At 46.5% G+C, this 24,013-nt stretch overlaps 1 protein-coding gene across 12 annotated transcripts in view; it reads right to left on the bottom strand.

Annotated features, from left to right (window-relative positions):
* Nucleotides 1-24,013, bottom strand: part of WDFY4 (WDFY family member 4) — a 298,286-nt gene that overhangs the window by 87,327 nt on the left and 186,946 nt on the right. For all 12 annotated transcript variants that reach the window (XR_010146870.1, XR_010146871.1, XM_016918236.4 and 9 more), the window contains 4 exons: nt 22,320-22,526; nt 20,877-20,928; nt 18,815-18,981; nt 5,214-5,362 (listed from right to left, as the gene is read on the bottom strand). Coding sequence is in view for 10 of the 12 variants with exons in the window: in XM_016918236.4 (XP_016773725.4) it covers nt 5,214-5,362; nt 18,815-18,981; nt 20,877-20,928; nt 22,320-22,526 (575 nt within the window). In the remaining 2 variants the exon portion in view is untranslated. The remainder of the gene's footprint in view (nt 1-5,213; nt 5,363-18,814; nt 18,982-20,876; nt 20,929-22,319; nt 22,527-24,013) is intronic.

Raw genomic sequence — 24,013 nt, 5'->3', positions numbered from 1 at the left:
AGGCAGAGAAGGGCCCCACGTGTGATGAGGGACCCACCTCCTGGGCACCTGGAGGAACAGAGGCATACCTCTAGCAGGCATCAGGCAGTCCCGAGATGAGGCCCCTTGGAGAGTTATGAGGGGTGTGCAGGAGGCTTTCCCAGAAAGATCTCAGAGTGACCCCTCCTCCCAGAGAAGCAGAAGAGAGGAGGGGAAAGGGAGGATAATAAATTTGTCCAAATATTTATTCCCAAAGAGAACAATTTGTACACTGGAAATAACTGAAATGCCTTGAGCTAATCATATGAAGCTTTTCATCATCTGGACACATGGGAGCTTGAGAAATAAAGTTGATTTCAGTTATAGACAGTTACATTTCTGAACATCTGGGGCATGTAGTCATCTTAAATTGTGTATACAACCACAGCCATTCTGAGAAGATGCCAGGACTAAGAAACGAAGGCCTCCCAAGCACGCCAGCCCTCAAGAAGCCTGTGTGCCAACCACAGGCCCAGAGAGCCAAGGGCTACAAAGGCCCCTGCCCCAAGGTGGTCCTGCCAGCCCCAGCCTAAGGTGGCAGGGAGTTGGTGAGGAAATTGTTTCAGCTTCTCCCATTCCAGCTCCCAGTGTGGTCCCCAAGGCCCAGCCTACAACGCAGCCCATGGAGCCTCCATGCTCCACTTCTTGGGGAAGTTGAGAGAGGCCCAGCAGTCACAGACCCAGAGGGAATTCTCTAGTCTATGGTCAGTGGCAGTCCAGCATGTGCAGCACTAAGAGCTTCGACTTGTGCTGGGCAGCAGGGAAGCCTGCCCAAGTGAGACACAGCCTGAGCCCCTTGCTTAGGCCCCTGAACAGCTGGACTTTGAGGTTGCAGACTCAGGCTCTCTGCAGACCCTTCTCAGAACAACCCTCCCAGGCCCTCTCCTCTAAGCCGCATCATGGTAGGATGGATCAAACACAAAACGCAGCTTTGGTTCTGAATGCTTCTGCCAGGATGCTTTAATACAAACCGGCTGCTGGCTGAGGTCCTTTGTCCATTATTAATACCTCTATCTGGATCTCAGCTGAGCTGCCCCTACACATCTCTGACTCCCAGTAAGGCCACAGAGACAATTCTACTTCCTACCTTTGGCTTAGGTCTAGCAGCATCCCAGGTCAAGGTACTGGTGGAGATGACATGGCCACTCCTCTGTGCTCCCATCATCCCATGCTTGTGGGAACCACAGAAAATATTCTCCATACCTTAGCTCCATGTCCGGCTGTTCTCTCTCCCCTGCAGACCCTACAAGGCACAGGTCTTTGCCCATGGCTCTCTGTCCTCTGTATCTTCCCCTGAGCTCAGGACATGTTTGCTAAGTGACTGTCATGCTCTCTGGCCTGCCAAGCATTTCCCTATTCATTATTTAATTGGATCCTCATAAGGAAACCTTATACTGAGCATGACTTATTTTTATTCCCATATCATAAATGAGGAAACTGCATTCCAGAGAGGTGAGACTTTTCCAAGGTCATGTGGTCCTCAAGAGGTGAAACTTGGCTTCAAACCCAGGTCCTCCAACTCTAACACCCATGCTCTTTCAATAGTGCCTTTTCTCCCTGGAGGCAGAAATGCTCCCTAGCTTTTACAGAGCTCTACCACTGGCTCCCTGCTTTCAGTTTGCTCTGTGCTGACTGTTTCTGCAACTCAGGACTCTGAAACACAGATGACATATGGAAGAATGCTCTGGAAAATGGTAACGAGCTTTTAGGAGAAAAGATAGTCATTTTCCTCCTGCTTGTAGAAACTGAATAGCCATATAGAGGATGGATCCTCAGAAAGACCCAAAGTCTCAGAAAAGCTAAATTATGTACATTATTGATTCCCCTGATTGACTTCCAAATTGCGGTCTATCATATGTAATATTCACACAGCTGTGATTGGGAGTCTTCGACAATACTACACCCTACATGTTCTACAAAATGAATCGAATTTCAGGCAGCCAAGGGTACTGGGTAGAAGGGGCAGCTGATCCATATTCTTTGGGTAGAGCCACTGCCATAGTTCAGAGGCTGCCATTCACAGTTCGTCAGCATAACAGCCAGCAGGATCTGCAAAAACTGTCCATGTGCTTAGGATAACTGTCAATATTCTGACTAGATAAATCACAGTGAGATAAATGGTAGTTATGATATTGGTTGACCTGTTCTTTGACAGTAGAAGTGGATTTCAGGATAAAACATACTTCAATTTGGCCCACATCTGAAGTTACCTGACTGTTGCCAGAATTATACCTGGAATTTATACCCAGAAACATTCACTAGATTGTAAACTCTCTACCCGATTTAGTCCACATCTAATTCACTCTTTCCATCTATGGAGTCCACCATAGTGCTGAGCATAAGACAGATTTTCAATAAATATTTGTTGAACTGAATAAAACAGAAATGATGCATTAAAACTGCTCACTGATGGGGAAGAATTATCTGATTTAAAATACTCTATCACAAAGAGCCAGTTGGATGACTTAGGTTCCCACCAAGTTAATCAAATTCTCTGCCATGTGAGCTTGAATGCCCTTGTCATGGGTAGAACCGTGTCCCCCAAAAGAGATATGTTGAAATCCTAACCCTCAGTACCTCACACTGTGATTGTATTTGAAAACAGGATATTTACAGAGGTAATCAAGTTAAAATGAAGCCATTGGGATGGGTCCAAATCCAACCTGACTGGTGTCCTTATAAAAAGGGAAAATTTGGACATGGAGATAGACACATAGAGGGAAGATGATGTGAAGATACAGGGACAAGATGACCAGGTACCTGAAGCAATGCATCTCAAAGCCAAGGGATGCAAAGGATTGTCTGCAAACACAAGAAGCTTAAAGAGGCAAGGAAGGAGGCTTCCCTAGAGCAGTCAGAGGAAGCATGGCCTTGCCTTGGTTTCATGCTGGCAGCCTCTAGGACTATGAAACAACACATTTCTGTTTTTTTGTGTGTGTGCGTTTGTTTGTTTTTTGCCACCCAATTTTTGACTGCCCTAGCAAATGAATACAGCCACCCTAATCAGCTAAGAAAGGGACTTACTACAAGCAAAAGCTAACCTTCTCAGAAGGCTGTTAGTTTCTGAGGAAATTTCCAAAGTGCAAAGTCCAATCACTGTCAAAGAGTCTGTAATGTTCTTGAGTCTGATTTTGGATGTTTTTATGGTACATCGGACAGGCTCTTTCAAGGTCTAATGTGCAACTGACTCAATTCCATAGCAGTCTTTTACAGAAACATTTCAGGTTTGACTTAGCTTTATTTTTAACAAGCTTATTTATGTATCTTCTTTAATCTCCATGGTCAAAATAAGACTTAATCCCCATTGATCTGGAATGATCTAATAGTCTGTCTCAGAACTGCATCTCCAGGAGTGCCAGTGGTTTCTTAGGGCACCAGATGAGACCCTGGAGAGAAAGCACTGATTAACAAATGCTTCTTTGATGTGTGGTGACTAAAACTATCTGGGCACTTCCCCAGTGCAATTCCAGGGTAGTAATTTGTTCTCAATCTACTCCTGCTTGCATTCTAGAGAAGTACATTTTCAGACATGAGAAGTCTCCCTTGTCTGTCATTGCAAATCAAGTGAGTACATAAAATCTGACCACTGGGCTTCTATTAAAAGTGCAGATATAGTGAATTTGATGATGATTAGGTACACCTTATAAACACAATTTACCTAATCAATAAGATCTTATCTAACACTATCTAAACCAGAGGTGAAGAGCACAGCAGTGGATTATGTGAGTCATCACAGGGGCACGTCGTGCATATGGATAGAGTAGAAAGCTTTCATCTGCTCTCAGAGAGGCACGGCTGCAGGCCCATTGTCCATATTGATCAGTATCAATAAAACATGAGCAATAACATGGGATGAGGAGCCAAGTATTAATTATGCTTCTCCTGCCTTGGAGAAGCACAGAAGACTCACAGCAATCGGTGAACGTTTGGTATGAATAAAATATGGAAATTAGCAGAGAGAAAAATGCCAAGCATTTTAAAGCATTTTGATCTAAATCAACCAAGGTGGGCTGACATCTACTCTTCTGCACTCCTTCAACTCTTTCTTCTTTACATAGGTTGGAAGTGATACGACAACTGGAAGTTAAAGTTCTTGGTTATTGGCAGATAAGACTTGGACTCCTCAGTCAGTAGCCTAAAACAGTGGCTGGCTCTCAAAGTGTGGTCCCAGACCAGCAATAGAATCAGGATCAGCTGGGAACTTACTAAGCCTCAGGCCCTGCCCCAGACCTACTGAATTAGAAACTAGGGTGGGGCAGGACCCAGGCATCTGTGTGCTAACAAGCCCTCCAGGCGACGCTGGTGTCAGCTAGTTTGAGAGTGACTGGGCTAAGAAGTCATCTTGTCATTATCGGAACCTGGGTCAACTGGAAAAGGCAAGGCCTATCTCTGCACGAAGAAATCTTCATCCAAATATCTTCAAAGACAATGATCAAGTGAAAACATACACTTGACAACTGGACTTTTGGCAAAAGTTCAGTCAATTTGATTTTGAATGGCCTTACTTCATAAACATAGGAGAATTGCACAATAAGGGCTGACTGTACCCAAATAGACCAACTGCACTTGATCCTAAAGAACTTGGCATTTCCTGCCAAAGGCCTCTTGTATTTGCTTGTGTAAAAATGACTTCAAGTTTCTTCCCAAGTCTCACCCATTCTGCAAAACCCAGATCTTGGTCCCTTCCTCAGGTAGCTATTCCCCACCACTCCAGTCCCAGGCCATCCCTCCAAGCCTGAACCCTGAAGATTTTGTCCCACGATCATAGTGTGTGGCCAACAGTTTCTGAAAGAACCTGTGCATGCTGCCGATTGCATTAAGTCCCTCGGAAGAGAGGGGCGGTGCCTGTTTTCTCACGCAGAATGAGCAACCAACATGTTGTTGAGTGAGTAAGTTGACGGCGACTGAATTCAGCCATGCGAATAATTGAAGGACTGATCCCTGAGTCCTGACATTCCACATTAGGGGAGATGTGAGGAGCTGCCACATTAGTACCCAGTCCTGATCACTGCTTAGGGGAACCATGGCCATGGATGGCCTATGCCTGCAGGTCCTTCTGTTTTATCTCATGGCTCAGTTTCAGGCCCAAATCTAAGCCCACTGTAAGAACAAGGTGAGAAGGGGAATAGTGGGGGCGGCTGGTAAGGATGAATGGGGCTCAGGGAAGAATCTGCTGGGAGAAGTGGATAACTCACTTGGATAAGCAGTGACGGGTACAGTAGACATCACCCGTGGGAGACAGTGTGAAGTTCTCACAGATGTAGAAGTGTTGGTGGCCAAAAAGCAGGACCCCTTCTGACACCAGGTGGCCCTGCACAATCACCAGGGAGAACTTCTGTGTCACCTGGAAGGAGAGAGTGGCAGAGTCAGGTGGTGCACAGGAAGCATGCCCATGATTCTTGGGGGAAACAGGAGGGTAGTGACCAGCCATCCATGGGGCAATTGGAGGTGAGAGCAGTGCCTTGTATGAATGGCAGTCCCGCTGTCCCAGAGCTGTACTGCTCTTCACAGCCTACGTGGCACTACCACACCCCACCTGGGCTGGTGTCTGATCTACTCAAGCCTACCTCTGCTCCCACCAAGATGTGTGGGTGAGTGTTTACTGCTATATTCAGCACATCAAAGTCCTTTCTCTCACTTTAAGGCCCTCTACAACCATGCAAAGCATCCCACAGTTAACCGTGAGGAAAGTTCACCAGGTACAAGACATTGCTCAGTTACAGAGGAGAGGGAACTTGTCCAGGGACCAGCCAGTACATGGTTGAGCCAGGACTAGAATTCAAATGTGCCTAGAACCACAAGTGCAAGACAGGTACTGCCATCTCTGCAAGGCCAAGGAAACATGTGCAGAAGATGCACGGTGCTCTGCCCAGATCCTTCCTCTTGGACCGAGGTGAGCATTTCCCCTTTTGCTGGAAATGCTGGCAGTTCTCCAGAACTGCCTTAGCTGAATACAGCCCCTGGTCCAAGGTCACATCCTCTTCCCAGGGGCAGTCTGTACCCAACAACTGGACAATGTGGAGTAGGAAGGCTTAGCCCCTCTGGCTCAATTCAAGAAAACTCTAAACAACCATCCCAAACCTAGAGCTGCTCTGGAATCAGCTGAAGTCTTTGCTGAGACTACATTGTGGTTGCACTTCTCCGCTGGCCCAGCCCTGCAATCCTCATTCCCAATCAACTTTCTCCGTGCAGAACCTGACCCATGACAATGTCTTGGTATGACCCAGAGTTCTGCATGTGGTAAGGACCAAGTGGGTCCTTACATAGTAAACCCTAAAGGAACAAGTGAGTGAATCAATACATTCTAGAACATGAGAGCCTAAAGGGACCAAGAATAAGGCCGAGGCCAGCATTTTCTCATGGTAATTTTGTGCTAATTCCAGTTATACAAAAGCAGAATAGATATGTTTGGGAGAAAAAAAAATAAAAGAGGTTCCAGGAGATAAGACTCTCGCTAAAGATCAGCCACCTACTAAGTGACAGAGCCTGGGACTGAAGCAAAGCTCCATGCTCACCTTTGGGAGCAATGACAAGGCCACAGTGGTGACACCTGGAGAGCAGGCCCTGAAGACCAGTTTTCCAACTCCTGCACCAAATGGGATTAGTGAAAGCCAGAGCCAAGGGCAGAAAGCAAAGGTTCACTGAGCATTTTGTTCCAAGATAAGTATTAACCACTATGATCCAGGGCAAGTCAGGGCTGAGCTGTTTTTCGTAAGCTAGGACCAGCCGAGAGCCTCTGTTTCTGTAAACAAGGTTGGTGAAGGTAGCTGGCTTTCTTGGTCTATTCTGAATCTACCTTGTCAGAGGGGCTGGCCCTCCAGCCACCTTCCAGGCCAGAGTCCAAAGTGGACTCATTTCCAATTTTATTCATTCATCCAGGTGGTCATCTATTCAGCAGTTACGGATTCAGCCTCTGCTCCATGGCAGGCACTGAGCCAGGCTTTGGGGATAAGGTGGACAAGATATACAAGAATCCTAGCCTCATAGGGCTTAAAATCCAGTAGCGGGATTTTAACCAACCAACTATTACAACCTGTGATACATGCTAAGAGAGAAAAACCAGAGTGATCATGACAAAGGCAGGGAGAAACTTGGGGAGAACACCATTCTGTTCTTGGACATTATTCTTGGTGAGGACATAGACCCTGAAACTTGAAGGTTGGAAACTTGTAAGTTCTGGAAAAGCTTGGAGAAGAACATTTCAAGGAATGGGGACATCCAGTTAAGGGCCTAGAGGCAGGAAGGGCTGATTTGGGGAACAGAAAGTGGTCAGTACGGCTAAGATGAAGTTGGAAATTAGGAGTACCAACATCATAGGTGGTCTTAGGTACCTTAGCATGGCCCTTGAGTTTTATTGTGGTTGCAACAGAAAGCCATGGGAGAGTTTGTTTCTAAAAGATGACACTGACTGCTGGGTGGAGATGGCATTAGAAAGGGTCAAGACTGAAATGAGGGTGCCCCGTTGTGTTGCTATTTCAGTGGTCTGGGATGGATGGCAGAATGCAGAGGGAAGGAAGTGGGTGTATCTAAACAAGAAGATGGAGAATTCATAGGAGCTGCTACTGGACTACCTGGAAAGCAAAAAGAAGAAAAAGAAAAGAAAAGGAAAGGGAAAGAAGGAAGAAAGGAAGGAAGGAAGGAAGGAAAGAGGGAGGGAGGGGGAGGGGAGAGGAAAGGAGGGGATGGGAGGGGAGGAGACGGAGGATGAATTGAGGATAAATGATAAATGTCTACTTTGGGACTTGAGTAACTGTGTGGCGTTCCCAGATTCTCTAGTAGTCTTCCCCAGGGGCAACCACCATTACCACTTTATTGGATATTCTTCCAAAGAGATTGTATGAATACATTAGCATGTTTATACATATTCTTTTTTACACAAAGAACATTTATATGCTTACTGCTCTGCATCTAGACTTTTCTCTTAACAATTCTTCTTAGATAATTTTCCAAATCATTTATCATAGAGCTGTCTAATTCTTATTAAGAGTTGCAGACTATTCCCTTGAATGGATATGCTACAGTTTATTTGGCCAGTCAGTCCTTTTTTGATTCAGGTTGCTTTCAAATGTTTTGACATAACATGCAATGCTACAATGACCATCCTTGCAGATAAGTCATTTTGAATACACAAGTAAATCTGAAGCATAAATTTTTTTTTTTTTTGAGATGGAGTCTTGCTCTGTTGCCCAGGCTGGAGTGCAGTGGCGAGATCTCCACTCACTGCAAGCTCCGCCTCCTGGGTTCATGCCATTCTCCTGCCTCAGTCTCCTGAGCAGCTGGGACTACAGGCACCCACCACCACGCCTGGCTAATTTTTTGTATTTTTTAGTAAAGACGGGGTTTCACCGTGTTAGCCAGGATGGTCTTGATCTCCTGACCTCGTGATCCGCCCGTCTCGGCCTCCCAAAGTGCTGGGATTACGGGCGTGAGCCACCGCGCCTGGCCTGAAGCATAAATTTCTATAAGCAGAACTGCAGGTCAAGGGTGTGGGCATTTTAAATTCAAGTAGCCATTGCCAGATTACCCTCCCACAAGGTGACACTAATTTACGCTCCCACCAGGACTATTAGGAAGATTATGTCAGGCTGCTTAAACTTTTTCTCTTATTGTACCTTTTCCCAGATGAGACTCAGAGACCCCAACCTCAGGTTCACATGATGAGACGATGTGGCTCTGCAATGCCAGCCCTGGCCTATGTGCCTCCAAACCCTCTCTCCTCCCTGTGACACCAGGCCCCCACCACAGCCTCCATGGTGCCTGCACCAGGGTCTCAGAGCACATGCCTATGATCTGGTGCTTCCCTTTGGGAAGACTTAAGTATCAACCAGAATAAGCCAAACCACAAGAAAAATGTCTGGTGAGAGCTGGGTTAATAGCTTAAACATTGATTCTGCTAGAAAAGAAATGGCATTTTAAGAACTAGAAAATGAACCCAAGTGAACTATTACCTGCTCTTCCATTTAAATTAGCCCTAGGAGGGCTCCATCCCTAAGTTTACTCATGATTAAGAAATCCCTTATGCCATGATTCTATTGATCACTTTAAAGAGTAGAACTTTTGCCTCATAAGTAGAGCTTTTTTAAGATCAACTGAATGATATATTAGCACTCTTGATGGGTAAAATAACTAAGAAAGTAGCCACAGCTAGCTCTGTGTATGATGACAAACAGGTTGTCCAGAAATCAACAAAATGTTGGAGCTAAAGTTAGAAGGTGTCTTAGTCCATTTTCTGCTGCTATAACAGAATACCCCAGACTGGGTAATTTATAAAGATAAATGTTTATTTGGCTATTGGTTCTGGTGGCCAGGAAGTCCCAGAGCATGGCACTGGCATCTGGTGAGGGTCACCCCATGATGGAAGGGCGGAAGCTGGAAGTGAGCATGCAAGACAGAGACAGAAATGGGGCTGAACTTATCCTTTTTATCAGGATCCCACTCCCATAATAATGAACCCATTCCTGCAATAATGGCATTAATCTATTCATGAGGGTCATGCTCTCATGGCCTAATCACCTCTTAAAGACCCCATCTCTTAATACTGTTACAATAGCAATTAAGTTTCCAACACAAGAATTTTGGGGGACATTCAAACCATAGCAGGGAGACAACAATCTACTGGGACATTCAGTGGTAGCACACAGCAGCACATTCTTCTAAAGTCAGGCCTCAGTGGTGCATCTATAAAGGGCAAGGTCAACCGGATACTCTCTAAAGTTTTCTCTAGCATTAGCAGTCTGCAACTTAGTGAAATACCCTGATTTTATAGGTAGGAAAACTGAGGTCCAGAGAGGTGACTGAAGGTACCCAGCAACAGAGCTGCCAATATATGCATTCCCTTACGTTTGTGTATACGGTGAGTGAGTCTGCTGCAAAGAAAGCTTTAGCCCTGCTCCCATTTATCATCTGCCCTCTTCCTACATCTCTGCTTGCCTCAACCTTGTTCTGAATACATTCTAATAGTATTGCCATACGGAATAAGTATTCTTATTTTTTAGAAAAGCGCAGATTGCTGAGAAAAAGTCAAGTATCAAAGAGGCAAAAGGCTATATTTGGCCATTTATGAGCTCTAGTATCTACTTTTTTCTATCTTAAATGTATTTAGACAGAGAATTCGTCATACTAATAATCAAAGGAATGTATGTTAAAACAGTAAGGAGATGCTATCTATCTATTTATCTATCTATCTACCTATCTATCTATCTATCTATCTATATATATACATAGAGAGAGAGAGAGAGGGAGAACATCTCCTTATTGTTTTATATTTTACATATATACACATATATATTAATTTGGGAAATATGGAAAGGAATGTAATGATGCATGGATCTTTTTATGTCAGTACATCTCAGGTTGAGACAAGGAGAAGGGATGCCCCCTGCCTGCCTGCATGTGTCACTTCCACAGACAGCCTGCAGACAGCCACACCTCCAATCTTTCTCTGCAGACCCGGAGAAGACCAGGTGGAAATGGCAATACCTTTGCTCTTGTTTGGTTGCACCAGTGAAATGTGAAACATGTTACAAGACCCAAGGACTGTTCAAAGCACAATGCTCACCATAACCTGTGTTCACTAAGGACTGATCATTGGCAACTGATTAAAATTGGAGCATATTTTTAGCCAGGGTAGCTCTGAATATTGTAAAACTTGGACTCATGGATTTGGGGCATTTATTTGAAAAGTTAGTATGTATGAGAATCACCTGCACATCTTGATAAAATTCATATTCCCAGGCTAAATCCCCAGAAGTTTCAATTCAACAGGTGCAAAGTAGGGCCCTAGAATGTGAATTTTAATAAGCAACCCAGAAGATTCTGATGCAGGTGATCTGAAGCCCATACACTAAGAAACTGACCATTGGGCACCAGCTAGGCTAAGAAAAAAAAAAAGGTTTCATCTGGTGTCAGCATATTGCCCATAATTCACTCATCTATTTGTTCATTCATTTATTTAACAGGTACATATTAAATGTTTAGCATATGCCCCACTCCCTGGGAGGCACAAAGGAAAATAAAACATGCCTTTAAGATGTTTACAACTTAACAGGAAAGAGAGAGAGCAGGATATCAGCTCTCCCAGCAGTGTGGGAGGAAAAGCACAGGTGCTCTGGGAGCACATAGGAGTGTGTCTCACTCAGATTGAGATGGAAGAGGCGGCAGCGGTGACACCAGAGAAACGGTTCCTGAGGAGGTGACTCCAAGTCTGGAGTTAGGAGTTACAAAGATAAAAAAACAGGGGAGGAGCATTCCAAGGCACAAAGTCTTGAACCAGCTGGACATTTTGGAAATTATAGGTAGTTCTGTATAATTAAAAAGTCAGAGGGGTGTGTATGTGTGTGTGTGCACGTGCACACATGTGTATGTGTATGCATATGTGTGCACGCATCAGGTGTGCATATGTGTGCACGCATCAAGTGTGCATGTGTGTGTGCATGTGTGTATGCACACATGTATGTGTGTGCATGTGGTTGCACATGTGTGTCTGTGCATGCATGTGTGTGTGTTTATGTGCATGTGTAAGGATAAGGGAAGTTAGTCCAGGGAAACTACAAGGCCAGCTCTGGAATGGCCTTGTATATGAAGAATGCTAACCAGCGTCTCAGAAATATTAAGTAGGAATGACATGTGTTGTTTGCATTTCAGAAAGTCATGGAGATTCAGAAAGACAGGAAGTTACTGCATATAAAGGTTAACACCCACCCTCACCTTCTACAAACAGCCTTAGCTAAAGATACCTGGGAGGAGCTTGTAGAAGATGCCACTCTCTGCAATCCAGAGGAAAATGTCTCTCCCTTTGAGCGGATCATTTCTACCAAGGTCAAACTCATATTTTACATTGAGTTTGTATGGAAAAAAAAATCAGATGTTTAATTTTTCATGTAATCAAAGAACAATAACAAAAGCAAACCTTCACTTGAGGACTGACTCTGGACTGGTTCTGGAAGCTGTACAAGGGACATCCCCAGCCACGTGGTAACTGGCATGAGCCCACAATTAATATGCATTAAATCAGTCACTCCTCAAGTCAAACAGAGCTGTTTGCAGAGAAATGCGTTTGTAGTCCTGGGAATCATTAATCAATGATGCAGAGGTGGCACAGAATAGTTGAATAATTACCATTCCAGGTATCACTAGAGGCAACCAGAACTCCAACGTTCACACAAAGAAATGAGTTAAGCTGCTGCCACCCTAGCCCCGGCACCACCAGCATCCCCCAGGGCCAGGATGATACCTGCAGCTCCAGAGGCTTCTGCCAGAGGCATGCCACCCAGATGCCTGAAAAGCAGTCATGCCCTGGAAAGTCTCCTGTGCTATGTGTCCAGCAAAGGCCATATGATCAAGCATTTCTGAGATGGTAGGGGAGGAGGAGTGGGGACTCTGTTGTAGGAGCATGCACACAGTCCTGCCATGCCCCTATTGTGGGCATGTTTCACTTAGAAATTTAGAAAAAGTACAAGGCCCACAAAGTCTCACAATGACATCTGAATTACGGGAAGTCCCAGCTTACAACCAACACTTGCTAAAAAAATGCCTCAACATAGGCTAATCGTACCAGCCTGGGGAATGTAGAGAGTAACACACACACACACACCCCCCTTGCACAAACTTTCTATTTGCCTGAACATGTTCATGGGTCAACAATCAATGCACCCATCCTCCTTTCCTTGGCCTCAAGTTCCTGTCCTTGACACAAAACCATAGTGGTCCAGGGATAAGGCCACAGTGGACCAGGGGCCCTCCAGGCACATGCAGGAGGGCAGGTAGGCACCTGCTTGGCATGTTGCATCCCAGGCAGAGATGCCATGTTGGTGAGAGACCTGAAGGCCTCCTTGCACCAGCTTTAACTGGAACAGTTATAGAGAAAGCACATGGGTCCGGGAGCCACAACTCCAAGCCCAATAAGAGCCGGCTGCTGAGGGACAGGGTGCTGGAAAGGTTATATAACTTGTCCAACACAGTGAGCTGGGAGGCAGTAGAGAGGGGACAAAAACACATGAACTGAGAATAAGAGAGATCTGAAGTCAAATCCTAGCAATTCCAGTGAGTAGCCACCCTGGGCTCTGTTTTTGCCATCTTTGAAATGGAAATAATAAAGCCTCCTGATACAGTCTGGATGTTTTGTTCCAAATCTCATGTGGCCTTAAGTGTTGGAAGTGTGGGCTAGAGGAAGCTGTTTGAATGATGGGGACAGATCCCTTGTAAATGTCTTGGTGCTGTCCTTGCTGTAATGAATGAGTTCTCCGAGAGTTCAGCTGAGATCTGGTTATTTGAAAGAGCCTGGCCCCTCCTCCCTCTCTGTCTTACTGCCTCTCTCACTATGTGATGCGCTGGCTCCCATTCACCTTCCACCATGACTGGAAGCTTCCTGAGGCCTCACCAAAAGCAGATGTCAGCACCATGTTTTGTGTACACCCTGCGGACTGTGAGCCAACTAAACCTCTTTTCATTATAAATTACCCCATCTCAGGAATTCCTTTATAGCAACTCAAATGGACTAACACACCTGCCTCACAGGACCATGGTGAGGCTGAATGAGACAGTGCATGAAGATCACACAAGGCAAGGGCTTCTGACATCTAGCTGTTGACATTTTGCTAGTAATAATATTAATGGCAACAAACAAATAGCAGAATGAGGTTCTCAAACCAGCCTATGCACTTTGCCCTGTGCCAAGCTGCCCTCCTGGGCACAAATGACTGGCTGCTGCCTCCATGGTGGTGGTGTTGTGGCAGCCTGCTCCAGTCCAGTCAAGACCCTCCCCACCCCAGAGCAGGCTCCCCCAAGACCCAGGTTCCCCCAGGGCATGCCCTCCCTCAAGCTGGGTCCTAAGGCATGTGAGCAGACCCAGGCCTGGCTGCAGGTTGGCTCCCCTGGAGGACCTCCTGATTCCTGCTGCCCTGTCAGGCTGAGCTCACCTGGTCTGCAGATTGTTCCCAAGCACTCACCCTATGTCTCAGGGAAGGAAGGGACGAGGAGGAAGCTAAGTCTCTCCTTGCCTTCAGAGAAACCATAGGAAGGCTCAGAAATCATCAGTCAGGCAATAAGAGGGGGCTGGGGTAGTCCCAGGGGATGGATCCACCAGCTATGCTCTGGGGTGGGAGTATGCTGGGGACGGGTACACCAGGACAGGTTCACCCAGGAGGCCTCCAGGCTGGGAGCCATGAGTGAATGGGCATGGGACTGCATGGACCTGGCTGTTGGAGGTGTGAGGGGGAGGAGAAGTGCCAGGCCACAGAGAGGCCCCATATGTCCCACCAGCCAGCCAGGACCCCACTCCACAGAGCTCTCCAGTCTAGAGCAGAAGGGTGCTCCTCTGGTTCGAGGATTTTTCTGATTCATGTGAATTCCTGGGGCCTGCTTTCTTATGTTCTTCCCTGCCTGGTGCTTTCAGTTTAGGGACCTCCTTGATTTCACCACACATCAGTCCAGGCCTCAACCCAGCAACTTCCCTCTTTCTCCCAAAACCTTGTGTTTGGTTTGAGTGTTGGCACTCTGCAGGAACCCCATTCCAGCTGGTCAGGCCTCTCATGGGCTCCACTGTGACCCTCTGTCTCATCCTCCACCATCTCGGCAGGACAACCAGACCCATGGAGACCCCCAGAGTTTCCCATCTATCCAAGCACTCCCCACAGCATTTCCCCAAGACACCCAGTTCCTTGCCTCACAGGAGCCTCAGTCTTAACAGGATCCTTCATCCTTCCCTTGACACGGCCCTTGGGCCATGCCATAGGTACCAGGGTTCTTCCAACGCCCCTTCTTACTTCTGGGAGAGTGAGAACAAATCCTATGGGGCTATGAAAGGAACAGCAACAGCCAGAGCAGTAACAGCAGATGCCAGAGACTGAGAGCTGCCTCCTCACAGGGCACAGTCTCAGACAGAGACACAGCCCCATGTCAATCTTTGCCACAAACCAGTGAGACCAGGAGTAGAACCCCATTCTAAAGATAACAGAAAGGAGGCTGGGGAATGGTTCTCTTACTTACCTAGTCACTAGGCCTGTAAGTGGAGGCAAGAGAATTAGAATTGGGCAGGGTTTTTACCCCCACCCCTGCTTGTAGCCTCCACTCTCTCCTCACCAGGGACCCTGCCCTGCCCCCACCTCCCCGGGCCTGCATCTCCAGGAGCAGGCGTGCCTGGTGGTTTGGCCTCACTGACCCTGGGGAAACTGAGCTTGGGAGCCAGCCTTTCCCACAATTCCCCATGAAGCCAGAGGCAGCAAGCATAGCCCCATAAAATGCATAGAGACATCTCAGGCAAGGACGGATGCCTAGATAATGGCAAGGGTCACTCTGCCCAGTCCTCTGGGCCAGGAGCCGAACCTCACACCGGGTCCCTCCCTTCTGAATGTACCGGCCACCGGGTGCTAAGTGGAAGCAGGACAGCTCCTGCTCTCTCCCCTCCCGACCGCCCACCGGGTTCCACATGCTCCTGTCTGCACATCCTGCGGATCCCCACTGGCACAGCAAACAGTGTGTGGCATTTCTGACAGCTTCCCGCTGAGCCACGGGAAGGCCAAGGAAGACTGAAACTTAAACAAAAGGCAGGGAGGGGCAGATGGGAGAGGATCCCCCTCCTGGTTCTGTCCTGCTTCAGAGGCTGGAAAGTCAGTCACCTGGGGGCTTCAGACTCTTGCCGCTCCCCCAGCAAGATCACTGAGGAAAATGTCACCTGGTGGACAGTCAACAAAAACAAGACTCTCAGAGACAGGACAAGTGTCAAAGGCACCTGCAGGCTGCAAGAGGCCGGGCTGGGACTCACTCGGGTCCCTGACCATAAACTTCAGCCTAGCCAGGGTGAAAACTCCCAGGCCGGCCTTGGATGCCTGAGGGAGTCAGGCCACCTGCAAAGGCTCTCCTAGGAGGCCAAGGACCTGCCCTGGGGGGCAGCAGCCTGAGTGGTGTCAAAGTGGCAGGCCATATTCCAGAGAAGCCCCCAGGAGGCTGTCCCATCCAACACCCACACTGCTCTGAAGGGACTTTGCAGATAAAATCAAGGTTACGAATCAGCTGACCTTAAAACAGGGATGTGACCCTGGATTATGTGTGAGTTAGTGCCATCCCCTGCACCCTAGGCAGCAGCAGAGTTGGTCAGAGAGGTGGTGTTGGGGGAGCGGGAGGCAGAGGGGGCAAGAAGGATATGAAGGGTGAGAAGGATACCACCCACTGCAGGAAATGAAAGGAGGAAGGGCCACAGGGTAAGGGAGGTGGGCACCCCAAGAAACAGATGAACCCTGGTAGCCAGCAGGCAGGGAACAGGAGCTCAGACCTACAGAAGCAGGAAAGTGGATTCTGCCAGCACTGGAACGAGCTTGGAAAGGATGCCTTCCCAGAGCCTCTGGAAAGACATGAGGCCCCACAAATGCCTTGGCTGCAGCCCTCTGAGGCTCTAGCAGAGAACCTGCTGAGCCCCACTGTGCCAAGACTTTCGAGATAATAAATGTGCGTTGCGTTAAAATCACTATGTTTGTGGTAATTTCTTCTGGCAGAGATAGAAAGTGAATATAAAGCACTGCCATTGTTCTCCTATCAAAGCAATGAAAAGAACCAATATGGAGACACTACATAATCAGGAAAGCAGGCAGGTGTAGCTGGAGCATGATATCTGTTTACTATGGATCCTTTCTGACACAGTTCTCAGAATTGCCACCATAGACAACGTAGGGTGCCCAGCAGTAGCCCTGGCCTCTGCCCACTAGACACCAGGAGCATCCTCTCGCCCTGGCCATGGCAATTAAAAATGTCTCCAGACATTGGCAAGGGTTCGTTGTGGGGTAGAGTTGCCCCCAGTTGAGAACGGCTGCTCCTTTAAGGGCATAAAGCAAAGAAAAGTTTTTATGGAAAGAAAGCATTGACGTCTTAGCTGTTTTTTCAATGGACAAGATATTTACTAAATATCCACTTACCTATATGAGCATATTAATATATTGATATATCCCAACTGTTATGATCTGCCGTTAGTCCTTAGCAACTGGATATTATGAATATACACTTATGCATACATGTGTTATATATTTTAATATCTATTTATCAAAATTTCACATAGTAGATATATGATACTTCCATTATCAAAATAAAATGCACATGAATTTAGCATGTCATTCATCAGTGTTGACTGACTGGCTGCTTCAGGCATGCCTGTGGTTAGACAACAGGGTTTCCTCCTGTATGGAGGATCCGTAGTGACAGAGGTGGACAGGTAAAGCGCTGAGGTCACTCTGCGTGCCAGCAGCAAGGCAGGAGGTGATGCAGGGGGCGACACAGACAGTAACAAGCTAGTTCTCCAGCCAGTTCTCCAAGTCTCAGAGCGGGGAGCAGTCAAGATCAGCTTCAGAGAGTCAGTTGCAGGGGTCAAGTGGGCAGGGCACTGCAGGTAGGCAAACCTGCATGAGGAGGCATGATGGCTAGGTGTGTTGGAGCACATGATGGAAATGTGCTCTGTGTCTGGAAGCTTTGGTTATGCAGGTATAAGGACAGCATTGTTACAGGACTACATTGCTTGAACTGTGACCCAAATCTGAAAACAGCAAAGCAATTTGCTGAAAGTTCTGCAGCAAGTTCATAAGCAATTCATTTGCTTATGCCCCTCCCAGGTTCTCTGAGCCTAGGACCTATTCCTGGAGGTCCAGGCTCTCCCTCAGTCCCTGGGTCTTGGTTCAGATCCACTCCCATTCACCCTGGGGCCAGACTAGCCTCCAGCTCTCATGCATTTATCTCTGTGTGTCCCCTGTGGCCCACCAGTCCCAGCCTGCCTGCTCCTCTGTGGGTATCTCCTTCACTTATATCCCTATGGAAAGCCCGATTCACCCAGAGACCCTGAGGTCCACCAAGCCTTCAACCACCCAACCCTCAGAAAGGGAAAACAACTAACCTTTGATGAGCACCTCTCTTATGCCCAGCTCTGAAGTAGTCCCTGTACTTCCATTGGCCCATTTAAGCCTGAGCAGAATGTTATCAGATGGTGGCCAGAACTCCACATTAAAGATGAGAAAACTGAGGCTGACAACGGTTAGGTGACATGCGGTTTAATATGTGGCCAAGTTGGGACTAGAACTGAGGTCGGTTCTACTCTAAGACATGTGCTTCATCTTCCATTGCATTCTTAGACTTGGGGAAGGGGGGTCCTTCTCTGGGACCTCCCCAGCCAGGCCAAGAGGACACACACACGAAGAGCGGGGCTCCGCCAACCCAACTCCAGGCACCCAGGACCCCGGGTTTCCCTGCCACCTGGTCCCCAGCCTGCCTCCTGGGCCTGTACACTTCATCCCCAGAGCCACCCTTTTGAAGGCTAATGGTGCCACAAGTGTGCTTACCCCTAGGCTTGAGTCGTGGCCAAGGTGAGGCCGAGGCATAGGGACAGTGCGGACATATGGGTTGGGGTGTCCAAACACATGCACCCAAGACCCCTCAAGGTGTGGGACCTCGCAGGGTGGTCAGGCCACAAGCAGGGGGCCAAGATGCTGAACTGCCAGAAGGTCAAGAATTCTCAACTTGAAACTTGCCTCTCAGGTTGTTATGAAGGTCAAAGTAGGAAGTTAGAGTATTTTTCACTTAACAGTTTGTGGTACACCTTTTAAATATTTTGATGCAGGATGTATAGACTTCCCTTTGCACCCTTTCTCTGGGCCAACAAATTTAGGAATCTATCCCTTTTTTCACTGATTATTGTGTTGAAAGTTTTCATAGCAAATGGACATCTCATTCCCCATGTAAGTGGCGAAAGCTTGGTTTTCTCCTGTCTGACAATCTTAACAACTAACTTAAAAATCTTAAAGGCTATTGCAATGGGGTATATTACCTTTTCTTTATCAAGAAGCTCTTGTAAAATAACTTGTCTTTCCCGACACAGTTCCAAGAAGTCTTCTGAGTGCAGACTTTCGTGTAAGGCTGGGAAGAAGGTCAGCTGGGTGCAGTCCACCCCCACCTCGTCAAGCTCGCCCTCAGCCTCCCTCGGTGTCAGTTCATCTGCAGCAGCATAAAGGGACACGTGGTGTTGACAGGAGCCACCTGACATGGTAAGGGCCCGTGCACAGCATGTGCCTACATCACCGAGGAGCAGCAAGGCTCCAGGGCCGAAGTGAAGAGCGTGGATCTCTCACCGTGCCCCTCCACTGCTTCTGGAAATGGACACCACACATCTTGGGCACCCTGGGGTGTGGTCAAAATACCTTCCAGTTCACTTATCCTGGAGGGCCCAGATATGCCCAGGCCTAGCTGTTCAGCCACTTCCAGTGACCACAGGGCAACATTTCCAAATTCACCCTTGTTAGTCAGTAAAGCAACTCCCCAGAGGCCCAGCTAGGATTTGCTTTCTCTGAATTTCACTTCATTCACTCTTTGAATATTGCTGTTTTTTCTCATGATAGAAACAATATCCTTTTATTGTAAAAAAAAAAAACTTGGAAAAGATATGAAGTTGTGAGAAATAAAACAAATCTCACCCATGCACCCAGAGATAGTGCTAATAATAACAGGTCCCATTTAGTAAGCCCTTTCTCTGTGCCAGATACTTCTGATGACATTTTAAAATGTTGTCCCATCTTGGTTGGAGATACTATTTCATCCTCACTTGACAAATGGAAAAGCTGAAACAGGCTAATTACTTTGTACAAGATCATATGGCTTCTAAGAACTAGAGGTAGAATCTGAATAAAGTCTCTCTGAGATAAGGGTCTGGTCTTTTCATCTCTAGTCTGTTTGGCTCCACTGTTTACAATTTGGTCCATTTACTTTCATTATCTTTTCTGTACTGGATGATTGAAAGTGTCTGCTGCTCACGCAAACCCTCATAGCTTTCCCCCATGCAGGGAGAGGTGTGTAGGAGAGGCATGGTGGAGAACCACAGGGCCTTTCTTCTCCTTTGGCTGAGCTCCCTACTCAGGGTGCATACTGGAAACACCATGAAGGCCCAGGGTCACAGACACCCAGGGGCTCTGCATGTCAAGAATGAGAGGACACAGCAGCCCATGGCCATCATCCACAAAAAAATCAGTTCATGCTTTCCACCACTGCACTCTCTGCAACCCCCACCTCTGGAGGTGGAGCAGGCAGGCAATCATTCCATGTGAGAGTTGTAGGGCTTGGGGTGGAGAGACGAGAGGCAAACAGATATCACAATATCATCCCATCCTCTGTGCCATAGTAAGACCCCAAATCACCTGGGGATCAGAGCCCAAGATCCTCACTTCTGGGCTTGTATTACTGCAGACAGGCAAGGTAGCAAGCTCAATATAAATCCATTAGTCAGGAAATGAGACAAGTTTGATCAGCAGTAAGAAGTAGTCATTGGCCAGGTGTGCTGGCTCATGGCTATAATCCTAGCACTCTGGGAGGCCAAGGCAGGCGGATCACTTGAGCTTAGGAGTTGGAGACCAGCCTGGGCAATGTGGCAAAACCCCATCTCTACAAAAATTACAAACATTATCTGGGCATTGTGGTGTGTACCTGTAGTCCCAGCTACTCTGGAGGGTGAGGCAGGAGGATTGTGTGAGCCCAGGAGGTGGAGGCTGCAGTGAGTTGTGATTATGCCACTGCACCCCAGCCTAGGTGACAGCGCAAGACCCTGTCTCAAAAATCGTTTGGGAATACTTTTAAGATCTCCCTGATAGAGCAAATTGACAGACTGTTTCTCCCCAAAAATGGTTATTGTTGCAACCTTAATAGAAAATGCTTTCCCTAACAAGTGTCTAGGGCTGAAATTGACTTGTCTTCTTTCTGGAAGCTCAGTAACAATAAGTCCCAGGGCTGGCTACAATAGCAATTTCCTCTTCTAAAATATTAATTTAATATCTTTAACAAAATATTAAATAAAACCAATAATTAGCTTAACTATTAAAGGAAAAAGTAGATAAACTGAATACCTTGGTTTTCAGCATTTGTTTGAGAAATATGATCATTTTTGTCTTGGCTTTCCTGAAATAAGGACATTGAAAAGAAAAATTAAATCCTGGATGCTACATCTATGCTTCACTCACCTCCAATTCCACAGATTCACAAACACACACATGCATGTGACCCCTTCAAATTATGCAAGACTCAGATGCAAAGGGAGAGAAACACTAAATCGTAAAGGACCACAATAAAATGCAAGTATGAATGTTCCTGAGTCAAAGGGGAAAAAACCCACAATCTTCCATTAAGTAGGACTTACAGTAATTACCAAAGAAGAGGCCCAGATGGGATTAGATAGCATCCTCGATGTCTCTGTGTGGGACACCCTGGAGAGGGGACCAGGGGAGGTTCCAGGACTGGACAGCCCCAGAGACCAGAGACCAGGTTTCATAGCCAGCCCTTGGCTTTGTCACCAGCACAGTGAGTAGGCTACTTATTTATTTTTTATTTTTTATTTTTTTGCTTCCTATTCCTAAAAACTGTAGTGAGGGAAAATACTACATACCACCAAATGTTTATTGACAATACTTAGAAAATTTAAGTATCTACAGAATAAATGAAATGTAATTTTTTCATTAGATTTTACAAAGGATTTTTGGCATAAGTAAAAGATGCTGAGGTTACAGACGAGAGAATAAACTCAACATTGTTACTTGTGATGAATGCAGAAGAAAAAAATCCAGCATTCTGGTGTTTGGAAGGCCGCCTTTGAGGATATTTTAAATTATGATCATTCAATAAAGACATGAAAAACTATTAACAGATTTCCTATATCTACTACCAAATGAATCCAACTGGCTTCTTCTCTTTTAAAAGGCAAAATAAGAGTTTGAGACACAGTTCAAGCTTCATTAGAGCAAACTCCCAGGGACTACCCAGATTCTGTTGCTTGGGAAGTCAATGTTGTTTGGAATGAGTGGATCACTGGCTCAAAATTGCAGAAACAGTCAAGTTCATGAGATTTTCATCGTAAAACTTGTTATGGGATTTGCAGTAATGCTTATAGCAGTACGGGTTACAACTGCCCAATAACAAGTAACTTGTGCGAGCAGACAATAGCCTTCCCCTGGCCCTTTGCAAGCACTTGCATCCAGATGATTCCACAGGACTTGTGTGGACCACAGCACAGGGCTGTGTCTGCAGCATAGGTAAGAACCACTCACCACTCAACACTCAATGTTTATTCATTCATGCAGGCTGTAGTTACAGTGTCCCTGCTATGTACCTAGGAGGGTTAGTGATGCTTTTCTCCTCTTAAATGGCATTGAGAATAAATTTTGGGACTCTCCTACATTTAACTGCATGTGTTATCTTAGCCTGATATAAACAACATGTGATGGGGAAGCTCAGGAGCTGCTTTCCTATCAGGTCCTACCTGGAACCAGCACTGTCCCACTGCGCCTGACTCTTACCTTGTGCCTTCCTGAGCTCAGGGCCACCAATGGAGACAAGCGTTTGATGCGTTTCCTCATTCGAGCTGGTCCTTCTCTCCAGTCGAGTTCCCATGGGGAACAGGGCTTGGTTTCTTCCCCCTGGCTCCACAAGCCCAGCTCCCCAAAAAGCTGCTCCTGGATCCTGGCCCAGGCGTTGGCTGCCTTGATGTTGCCACATTTTCGCCTCTGGGGAGCAGAAACAGAGTCACCCTGGAAACATTTGCCTTATGGGCCTCATGGGTCTGGCCCCAAACCTCCTGGGGTGAATAGGCCAAGTCTCCCATGAATGTTTGAGAAAGATACCTTCTCTCTACACCCTCAGAATGTGTAGGGTACCCACTGCAGCCAGGACTATAAGGAAACAGTTGCTCAGCTTTAAGATATCTTAATCCAAGTTAGGGGAGGAGAAAGCTGTCTGCCCTTTGGCCTTCAGAGCCATGAGGCTACTGGTGATGGGCAGAAAGCGACAGGCCTGGAAGGTCCTGTAGCTGCTCATCAGCATGGATTGGACAGCTATTTTACCAAATGGACATGAATCTCACCACAATCCCACCCTTCAAAAATGAAGCTGAATGTACTTTTTTCCAGTTGCCTGAACTGGAGTGGAGTGGGAATTAGAGGCCCTCAAGACAATTGGTTGATTTGAGCAAGTCACTCCCATCTCTGGATCTCAGAATCTCCAACGAAATGACAGACCTGGCCTGAATGATGTCTAAGGGCCTTTCAATCCTAATATCATAGATTCCAGAATGTTCAGAGATTCTAGAATATTCACAGGAGCTAAAACCTTTCATAGTAATGCAAAGAATCTCATTTAATAGCTATAAGATCCTCACAGTTTGCATCTGTGGTCTCTGACTGCCACATCTGCTACTAGAGTATGACCCAAACTTTTCTAATAATACATAGATACCCCCAACCTGCATTTATAGACCACATTAAAGTTACATGCATCACCTGTCAAAGAAGCAGTTCAGTTCAGTTTGCACAGTAGAGTCAACTTTGCAGGATACACTTTTGCAATTATTCAAATATTTTATGGAATTTGTCCCAAATTTAATCTTTTCAGAAAATGAAAAGGTGAAGTGCTAATGACAAGAAGCATAACAACATGAACAGAAAAGACACTCATTATCATGTGTTAGGCTGAGCCCTGTACCTGCTTTATCTCATTTCCTCTACCCAGTGGTACCACAAGTATTTTCCATCATCCCCATGATGATGCTAAGTCTGCAAAGGAGAAGTGCCTTCTCCAAAGCCAACAGGTGGCCAAACAGAGATTTAAACCTGGTCTGTTGGATTCCAAAGACTTCCTTGAGCATGGGAGCTAGATTCCTTTGCTGAGGGGCTATTATTTTACGAGCGCATGATTTCTGCTAGCATTTCAAAAAACTGGAAGACTTATAGATGTAGGCCTTGCAAATCTTGGCCGTTTTAAATGAGTAAATTGTTCTCATAACTTGCCGGAGGCATTCCCATGAAAGCATGGCTTTGGGGTGGGGGATAGTGCCCAGCAGGTGGTTTCTGGCATTTGATGGACCTGATCATCCATCATGTTTCTGTGAATCACCAGCAGTTCAGTCTGGAGGATCTTCAACTTCCTCATCAGTCAAATGTGGTTAATAATAGTACCATAATAATAATCATGGGCTTCTAGAATGATTAAATGGGAC

This window comes from Pan troglodytes, chromosome 8, assembly GCF_028858775.2.
Source record: "Pan troglodytes isolate AG18354 chromosome 8, NHGRI_mPanTro3-v2.0_pri, whole genome shotgun sequence".
Lineage (NCBI taxonomy): Eukaryota > Metazoa > Chordata > Mammalia > Primates > Hominidae > Pan > Pan troglodytes.
Note: the sequence above shows the minus strand (reverse complement) of the source record. Positions and strands in the feature narration are given on the sequence as shown.